The sequence below is a fragment of the Sciurus carolinensis genome, chromosome 8 (assembly GCF_902686445.1).
Source record: "Sciurus carolinensis chromosome 8, mSciCar1.2, whole genome shotgun sequence".
Lineage (NCBI taxonomy): Eukaryota > Metazoa > Chordata > Mammalia > Rodentia > Sciuridae > Sciurus > Sciurus carolinensis.
In genome coordinates, this window is record NC_062220.1 from 124,149,130 (window position 1) to 124,159,601 (window position 10,472).

At 42.1% G+C, this 10,472-nt stretch overlaps 1 protein-coding gene across 1 annotated transcript; it reads left to right on the plus strand.

Annotated features, from left to right (window-relative positions):
- The first annotated feature begins 795 nt into the window (after positions 1-795).
- LOC124991492 (testis-expressed protein 38-like) lies at positions 796-1,383 on the plus strand. Its single transcript, XM_047562176.1, has one exon. It carries the CDS (start codon positions 796-798, stop codon positions 1,381-1,383), a length of 588 nt encoding a protein of 195 aa, XP_047418132.1.
- Positions 1,384-10,472: the final 9,089 nt, after the last annotated feature.

A 10,472-nucleotide genomic window follows, 5' to 3' on the forward strand; every position in this document is an offset into this window, starting at 1 on the left:
GATGCCACAAGATGGAGTCCCTCCCTTCCATCAACTCAGAGCCACTCCACAAGCACCAGCCCTGGAATGCACAGTCCTCAGAACCCGGTGATATCATCTTTAGGCAACAATGGGGCTTGGGCCTTCCAAAGACTCCCATTGGTGGACAGATCCTTGGGGCAGTTGATTCCTTGCCGAGCCATGGACCTGGTAACAAGTCTCAATGGTATGGATCCTCAAATGGCAAACCTGGGCCTTCCTGGCAGTAAGTATCCCTTCAGTCCTTTGAGTGCATGGACAAACGTTCAGGGAAGATGCTTTGTACTGAGGGGTGGTGGCTGCCTGCATGGAGTGCTAACTAGTTAGGAGACAGACTCCTCCAAGAAACTAAGGACTTTTAGAAGGCAGAAAGCATGTTCTGCCCAACCAGAAAAGATATATCGGTGCCCTTGTCAAGTGGTTCCTTAAGGGTCTTGCCCTTAAGTTCAGTTTAAGCAGTCTGAGGGATTGGATGGGTCCTGCACTGGGAGGCAGAAGGTCTGACTGAGTCTCAGCAGGTCATGTTCCCTCTAGACCTAGTATCCCTTATCTCTAAAAGGCTAACATGGACTCTTAGGCTCCCTGCAGACCTAGCTTTAACTGAATAACAAAATGATGAGGTAGGTATGTTAGGAAGGAGGTAGGGAATGGATGGATGAATGAGCCACATCAAGGAGAGGAATGAGAAACAGTTCAGGTGCCAGCCAGAGCCGGCAGTCAGCTGCCTCTTTTGTTTGTCTTACTGCCTCAGCCTGGGTCTCGCTCTACTTTGGACTCATGGGACTGTGTTGTGTAGTATCCGGCGACTGCAATGGTATTCATTCACTGGAGGAAGAAGCTGTGGCGGGAGAGGCTTGCCCAGCAGTGGGTGGAAGTGATGAATGCTTCCACCTTCATTCACTCTTGTACTGGATCAATACGCAGAGACGCTATGGTATAGACGCAGTTATCAAAATAGGCCCTCCCACAGCTCTTACCAACAGTGAGATGAAAGACCATATTCGAGATTGTCTGTGGGAGTCAGACACCCCTGAAGCCGCCAGGGGTTATGCCCACAAAGGCAACATCCCCAGGGCAGAGACCCCTGATGCTATGCAAGCTGCTTTGGTGGTCTCAGGGCAGCCAGGATCTAATCAGATGCCACAGCGCCAGACCAGATCCCCATTCCTGATTCCCATCTTTCAGGAGATACCCTTTGCCCCACCCCTCCACAAAATGCCTCCGATGCTGGAACACACTGTCTCCTGCCTGTTGGACATCTATCCTCCAAGGAATGTCCATTACCATTCCCTTCCCACTCTGGCCCCACCAAGAAGTGTTTCAATGCCAAGCTTTGGCTTCATATCTGTAGCCTCCTCTCACTGATGGTGGGGGCTTTATGTACCAAGGGTGTGATTAGAAAATGGAGCAAATCTCATGGCAGTCATGTTCACACAGAGGACCCCCTTGGATGTTATGTTATTAAAGATTTTTGGAAAAGTCATTCTGTTGTGTCTCATTTGCCAGTAGGAGGGCAATGTCCTTCTCCCGTATGGTGGCACAAGTCTTACCAATACAATGAGAACTGGAGGTTGGCTTTGAAGGGACACATTCAATCAATACTTGTGGATGAGCTCAGTTCCCTTCATCCAGGATTTAAGCTCAAACGTGTACAAGACCCTAGGCTAGGTCCCCAAAGTCAGTGCTGTTCTGCAGGATGGTAAGTTCAAGTGCCACAAGAATGACAGTTGCTGAGGGCACACAGGGATGGCAGTCCACAATGGCTATGCCACTGGTCAAACAAGTCATCATGAGGCCCATGAAGCACACCACACTATGGGCTGAATGGCTGATATCTAAGATGGATTGAATCTTAAGTGGTGGTCTCTGAATTGTTTCTAATACTAGAACACTGCAACATGGCTATCATGAGTCTTCACTTACTGATGAAGAGAAAGGTTCCAAGGGCATATGCCATTATCTAATATTTTGTTTTTGTGTTGTTCCTGAACCACTTCTCCAATTTGCATTTGCCTCACATTAGAGTTCCTGCTCTTTCCACCATACCCCATGGTATCATTTCCCTAATCCTGCCTTGTTCAAACATATGTGGTGGATGCTTTCGTGTGTGCAGAGAGTCATCTGCTTGGTCTATAGATTTGCTTAGAGGAAGTGCTGGGGATTCTGTCCTAGATTTATACACAGGAATACATCCATAGCGTACAGAGATCCATGGCTTGCCCAAAAGTCAAGAGTCCCCTGTCACTGAGATGCATGGGAACATCTGGAATACTTTCTGGAAATGGTCCTAAAAGGAGAGACAAATAAGATTATGAACCATTTGGCTGCAGTGTAAAGAAGAGAAAGCCTGGATCAATCAGGAAACTTACCCTTTGACTTTGGAAATGAACAACCCACTCACCATAGATGCTCTAATCATTAAATGTCGATTTCCCTGAGAGGAATGGCCAGTTTTTGCTTATTTTCTGGTGGTGGTTGTGTACATGCACGTACATGTGTGCCCGTGTGTGGAAAAGAGAGAGAGAGAGAGAGAGAGAGAGAGAGAGAGAGAGAGAGAGAGAGAGAGGTTGGCCCTTACTAAGCATATGTAATTTATTTTTATTTTTTCCTGTGTGGGCTGAAGGGATTACTCCAGCAACTGAAAAGATAGCCCTAGCCCTACCTATGTGACACCTCTCTTGCCATTGTTTTTAAACATTTCTCTTTTCTTTTTGAAGGTAGGTGGAAACTTTTTTATCCCTTCTGTAAGTATGATCTTCTATTGTAACTCAAAATATAAAACAGGACTAAGTGGATGTTCCTTTATAGAAATGAGGCAGAGGTTCACTCATTCCACAGCTTGTCGCTTCTTATCCTTGGTGCATTCAACCATGCAGATGCCTAAAATCTGAGATTTCACTAAAAAACTGCTTTCTGCCCACCATCTGTTAGCTCTTTCTTTCACAGGAAGATGGAATCCATAAATGGACAGATCAATGCAGATTTTTTTTCTCTTATGAACCAGGGGAGTGAGGGAGGCTTTTTCTAAATTTATTTTCCTATTCTCACAGTATCATGTTTGCTTTTGTGCCCTCTCCATGGTACTATAATATCGCTGAGGAAAGAAAGTGAGTCTGCATCTTACATGGTATCCTTACTGCTTACTATGTGGTCTAATGAGGCACTTAGTGAATGAATAAAGCTCACAAGAAACATCAATTGAGAAACTGGATCGTATACTGTTTAAGAATGCAAGATTTGCAGTCATAGAGTCTCTGCTTGAATTCTGCCTTAACCAATTATTTGATGGTCAGACTTAGGAAGTTTCCCCATCAGTAAAATGGGAATTGCACATGAATACTTATGTTCACAGGATAGTCTTCAGGATTATGCCATGATACCTAAGAAGTGTCCTTAAGAACAAGTACTCAATAAATGTTAGATGAATTTTTTATTCAGTTATACCATGGATCAAATCACATCTATTCAGCACATGATGAAATTAACAGTTCATAATAACGACCAAAAAACAGCAAGCCTACATAACACTAATGATATGGGAGCCATCTGACAACCTAGTAGAGAGTTAAAGCCTAAAAGTAATCAAAGGTCACTGAATTAAAATGTCTAGGGTTGTGTTTGTATTAAATACACCTACAGTGACAGAAATTCTCACCAGGAGGATTTGTATCAAGTTTCACTTTGAAAATTTCTTGGTTTCTCGTACTCCCCAATTATTTTTATATCTGTTCAGATTCTGATAGGACTTAACTATTTACCCTCTCAAAATTCTAATGTAACTGTTCATGTGTTTATAAAGCAAGTAATATAAAAGAAGTCAATCTCTTAAAGTTGTTAAAAAAATTACCCAGAGCAGTTTAACAGAAAGAAAATAGTATCACTTGATTAAGTCAGACAAGGAAATGCCAAAACCTCCAGAAGTAGAAGTGCCACAGTCTGAACTCTGAGAGATCTCCAAACTTCCATCAAATTCCAGATTGCTTTTTTTTCTTTTTCTAAACCACGAATGGTACATTTCTTTGAAGGAAAAAGGGTCAAAATTTATTAACTTTTAAAATGGGTAGGAAAAGACAGACACACTACTCTAACTTCTGGGCTTTCACAACAGCACAGGCAACCAGATCTGGCACACAGTTGAGGGAGACAAATTCTAATTAGTTATATAATCTTTCACTCAGAGGAAGGGGTTCCCACCCTAGCACAGAAGTAGCAGTGAGAAACACAAGGGTAGAACACAGACACAGCCGCCTAGCACAGTCATCAACAAGCAGGTGCCTAGTTGAAGATGGGTGCCCTGTGTACCATGCAGGACAGGGATGCCCTAGCTGAGTCGAGGCATCTGGGGGGCGGGACTGACTATTATCCAGTGCCCATTCAATGCAGGCCTCCACTGACCTGGTCCACTACACAAGCAGACTCAGCAAATTTGGGAAGAAAGGGAATTCTACCTAATTACCCAACCCACTATTCCCTCTCAAGGTAACACAGCTGACCCAACCCACTGGGTGCAGGCCTCCCCACCCATCCACACCGTCCAACCTTATTTGGTTTATTATTGCCACTGAGTACTTTATTCTAATGTCATTCCTACCCTCAAGGAACATGTTTTCAGCATTAAAAACTGACTACTAGTCTGGCAGTAAGGGATCTAAGGTGATCCCTGCCCCATAATGAGTTGTGTTCTCATATAATGCTCTCGTTTAAGTCCAAATGGAATCTCTGACTTGTCTCTAACTAATTGACTAGGATGAGGGTTGATGGGAAGTCATTCCCTAGATTAGGCTACATTGTCTGGGTACTGATCTGGTGATGGGTAAGAAAGTAAGAGAAAACCAAAACAATTAATGAGGACATTCTCCCCCAACCTTTGCACATATCTGCCCATCTTCAACCCTCCCACCTCAGTTCCTGTCTAAGGAAATCACTATTAACAGTAGGGCCTTAAAAATTCTTCTACACCATCTATACATCACCAAGCAAATACATGCGCAAGGATATATATTTCTCCCTTTTAAAATGTTATAATTGCCAATGATTAGGGAGGCTGAGGCAGGAGGATCATAGTTTGAGGCCCTCAAAAATAAAAAATAAAAAGGGCTTGGGATGTGACTCAGTGGTCAAGTGCCCCTGGGTTAAATCCCCAGTACCAAAAAGAAGGAAAAAAACAGTTACAAATGAAAGCATATTAAACATATCCTTCTTCATCCTTTTCCCTTTATCTTAAATAGGATTCAGCCAGTACAAATATAGTTCACTCTCCCTTTTAATGACTGCACTGAACTCCACCATATATATGTCCCATGATGTTTTTGAATCAGTTTCTGACTAAAGGGAGAAACATTTAGACTTTAGACAGATTTAGGTTTGTATACTTAGCATACCACATCAAATAGAGCCAATTCCTATATGTGAAATTTTGATGGGTCAAAGGACATGTATATTGCTAATTCTGCTAGACCAGTTTTACCAATTTATACTCCCATAGCCAAGCAGTATGGATGCTGCTCTCCTCACCTCCTTGCCAAGCCAGACATTATCAGGGTGACATCAACTAACTTTATATTCCAATGTAAGCTCTCTACTCACAGGTCAGTCTCCTCACCATCCTCAAGCTCCTCAGGTAAATCTGAAGTCTTCCCAAAGTGGGATCCTACCTAGATCATGAAGGACATGCAGGCTTTGTACAGAGAACAAGGAGTCCAATAAGGGAGGTGAGGGCTGGTAGTGTGCTGGGACAGGAAAGCACAAGACATAGTTGGTGGCAGGCTTGTTTGAGGAAATGAAAATAAAACTGTCAAAGTGGGGCCCTCACTTGGAAGGAGTTAGAGGGTAAGTGGAGACAGCACTAGATTGAGGGTTAGAATGTCCAGTGCTGGTACTTGCCCAGTGGTCTTGAGAAAAACTACTTTATCTGGGCACCAGTTTCCTCACTTGCAAAACCTAAGAGGTCAGTCCTGAAACCAATTTCTGTAGCTACAGAACTGTGTGTTCAAAGTACATTTTAGTGTCAAGACTAATGTCAAACAAGCAGAACTGCAGTGGTAGAGGGGTACAGGTAGGACTTCCTCAGTCCCATACTCTAGACACGCCACTCTGACAAACAAGGGGTGCCAAGAAACTGTTGGGATTATGTGAAGTATGACTGAAAGCAAAGCCTAGGTAACTGAGGTTCTCTTCAGCTCCCAAAACTATATCGACTCCATGGTAAACAAGGAGCCTTTAGCCTTCATTTCTATTCCACTTGACTATAACTCATTCACTCAGTCAACACACATTCCCCAAGTACCTATTAAACCTAGGATACTGTTGCAGGAGTGTGGGAAACAGGTTAATGGTACAAAGACTCTTCCTTCTGAGGTTCAATTTCTATTTGGAAGAGAAACAGAGAAATGAACCAAGAGATGTATGTGTCACAGTAATGAGGGAGGAGGGAGAAGTATAATGAGTGGGAAGAGACCACTCTACCCACAAAAACCTACCCAGTCCAGGCAGGGTTTCCACTTAGTCCTTTCAGATCCATATTCTCAGAGATCACTTATCTCTTCTCTGAAATTCTGTAGCTCTTTGGATCATATGTAATTGTCTGTGGCCTCTTAGGTATTTTAAGGTACTGGTCTTGTCTTGCTTGGACCATAAGCTTCTTGGGGGACCACACCTATCTGGGACAGCTATCCCAGGGCTGCATATCTGCTGCTTGTGGTAACTCTGCCATTTTGGAATTGCAAATGCATTCTTAAGCCTTTCTTCATTTTCCCAACAGAATGGACTAGAATTTTCAAGTAAAAAAGATATATAAAAAGAGCAGAATCAAAGGAACAAACTCAACAAAACTGGATATGGTAAAAAGTAATAACCTCCAGGTGGAGACCAGGCTTTTGTGATAGAAGCTAACGTAAAACAACTAGCCAAAGCCAAAACAATGGGGGAAGGACCTAAGAGTAAGTATGGGGGCAATTTTCCAGGCCAGGACAGTGAACAGGCAAGGATGTGCAGAAGAAAGGGTAGAGTCCCTGCCCCAGGAGTTCTCACTGTGACCTCTTCCCTGGATTAAGGGCTGGGCCTTCTGTCCCTCCCCATCACTCACCCCAGCCTTTGCACACCCTCAGGCAGAGCAATGCTCCACTCTTGTCACTTTCACGCTTAAAACTGTCACAGGCACCTTCACCATCAAAGGGCCCCTCACCCTCTTTTTATAGTAGAAAAATGTGGATATTTAGGTTTCTCTTTTTAATGTCAGGTTTGAAAATTCCTACTACCAATTGTACTTTAATTAGCCACAACTAAGAAAGTACACAGACAAAAATCTGTGACACCAATGTTCACACCAGTACTATTCACAACAGCCAAGAGTTAGAAACAGCCAAAATGACTGGACAGATGGATGCATAACCAAAACATGTTATATCCACACAGTGAAGTACTACTTAGTCACTAACAAGTAGACATATGCTACAACAAGAATTAACCTTAAAAATATCAGGTAAAGAAAGAAGCCACACACAGTAAGGCACACATCCTATGATTCCATTTATATGGAATATCCAGAACAGGGAAATCCCAACAGACTTTAGAGATTCATGGTTGCCAAAGGTGGTGGGTGAGCAGCAGTGGGAAGCATCAGTGGTACAGGCTGTCCTTCTGGGGTGATGAAAATACCCCAGAACTAGAAGTGATGATGGCTGCACAGCACTGAACACACTATTAGTGAACTAACTGTACATTTTAAAATGGTAAATTTTATGTTACGTGTATTGTGTCACATTAAAAACACTACTACATGATATTCTCCAATTTCATCCATTTGCCTGCAAAGGCCATAATTTTATTATTCTTTATGGCTGAGTAATATTCCATTGTATAAATATACCACAGTTTCTTTATCCATTCATCAATTGAAGGGCATGTAGGTTGGTTCCACAATCTGGCTATTGTGAACTGAGCAGCTATGAACATTGATGTGGCTGCATCTTTGTAGTATGCTGATTTTAAGTCCTTTGGGTATAGGCCGAGGAGTGGGATAGCTGGGTCAAATGGTGGTTCCATTCCAAGCCTTCTGAGGAATTTCCACACTGCCTTCCAGATTGGTGGCACTAATTGGCTACCCCACCAGCGATGTATGAGTGTACCTTTTTCCCCACATCCTCGCCAACACCTACTGTTGCTTGTGTTCTTGATAATCGCCATTCTAATTGGAGTGAGATGGAATCTCATTCTAAGTGAGAGAAGCCAATCTCAAAAAACCAAAGGAAGAATGATCTCGCTGATAAGCAGATGATGACACATGATGGGGGTGGAGGGGCAAGAATGGAGGAAGGAGGGACTGTATAGAGGGAAAAGAGGGATGGGAGGGTGGGAGGAGGGAAAAGTAACAGAATGAATCAAACATTACCCTATATAAATGCATGATTACACAAATGGTACGGCTTTACTCCATGTATAGAGAAACAACATGTATCCCATTTGTTTACAATAAAAATAAATTAAAAAAAATAGTGAACAGTTTAGTTTAATCGTTTTATAAAGAAAAAGGTCAAAAAGTGAAATGTGTAAACTCATGGCCCTGTGGTTGGTAATTAATTGTGTGTGCCCTGCTGTAGTACTGCAGTTATCTGATCTACTTTGATGGACAACCTAAATCTTTTGATGAGATAAATAAAAAACCATGATGGATCACCACTCTAAAGTGCAGTAACTCAAAGAACTGGAGAAATTTTCTCTCTCACAAAGGGACAAATGGACATGTTGATGTACAAAAGAACATCCCTTCATTTACTGAAGAAATTTCACTATTTTTACATCCATGCAGAATGCTTACACACAAAATCAATGATATGATGATGCACTACTGTGGAGTCAAATTTACCAAAAACAGCGAAACAGATTAAAATTCTGTAGAAAGTCTTTACATAATTTATAACCTCCAATATTGGAAATTATGCCAGGATGAAATATATAACAGCAAATTATTAAAAAAATACTAATAATCTGAACCGGATTTTTTAACTTAAAGATTTAAAGAAAAAAGCACAAAAGAAAATGATATAAAACAGGTATTGCAGAAATAGATTATGGGTAATTGCTTGGAGGTATTTTCTTAAAACTGCAGATTTTCAGAATCATTAGATATATTTTGAAATCTTGAAAAATAAATAGCTCCTTTATTCCTTGAAAAAAAAACACTACTACAAGTTCAATAAACTTTTAAATTGTATTGTAAACTTGCATCTACTCATCTTTAAAATATAACTTGGAAACATGAGCTATGAACACTGGAAAACAAAACCACACACAAACAGGTGAGTACACATTCCCACATGAGTGTGCATGGGTAGATGCAGACTCTCAGAACTCCTCCACCACTGCAGTTACTAAGGACAGCAGTGATGAGAACCGTGAACAGCACTGTTTTACGTACTCACGTGTTACCCTGACAAAAAATTAGTCTTTACTTTACATGAGGTAATGAAAGTGCAGAGGGGTCACATAACCTGTCCAAGATAAAACTGGCAGAGCCTCAGAACCTCAGTTTGAAGGTAATCTCATTTCAGTACATATGTCTTGGCTGCATCTCCACTGACCCACAAGGACAGGCCAAACCATTTCCTCCACTGCCTACCTAGAAGAGCACCACCACTCACACAGAACTACCTGGGGTCTCTGCATGTGCAAAGCTTCCACCAGAGCCCCCCTCAAACACTGTCCCTGGGTGTTCTCAGGCCAGCGGAGCCTTCACTCTGTTCCAGAGGCCCTGGGAGGGAAGGAAGAGAACTAGGGCCTCCAGGGTTCTATATAACCTGCATCTCTCCAGTAACTCTACCCACAGTGATCTTTCCTTAGCACAAGAGCAAAGAACTGCTTTCATGCCCCCAGCAAAACCAAAGGTGCCCCTCACTCTGTTGGTGAACAACAGCAACTGCAAACCTGCAAGCAGTAAGGTCAGATCATTGGAACCATTCTGATTGGCCACCACGGTGTTTCAAACACCAAAACATCTGAATGCATTCTCTAGGGTATCCTGTCCCCAAGGTGTCACAGAGTTCTTGTGACCCATGACTTCAGATCTGTAAACTGACTCACTCATTACTCTCAGGTATTGTTCTTCCTATCATCATTTGTCACATAAAGAAAACCATGGCTGGAAAACATACCAAGAGAAATAAAAGACTTAAACACATACACCTCATTTGAATCACCCTCACTTCAAAGGTTTAAAACAAGATTCCATATATAATTTCAAAGGTAAAAATGACCTTAAAATTAAAATAACTTCAAATCACAGAACACCTAAATTTGAAGAAGGTTCCTTCTCAGTATTTGCCCTTCTAAATAGGAAAGGGGCTCTAGCAGTATGGGGACCAGTCAGGCATATGGTCCCTGCTGTCAGCTCAGATTCCTGTGATTTCTGAGCAAAGGTCAGGGACATATTTTTTAGGCTTATCTTCATATTTCAACTG

Coding starts and splice junctions, on each gene's coding strand:
- LOC124991492 (XM_047562176.1), top strand. CDS start 796: ATGGGACTGTGTTGTGTAGTATCCGGCGACTGCAATGGTATTCATTCA.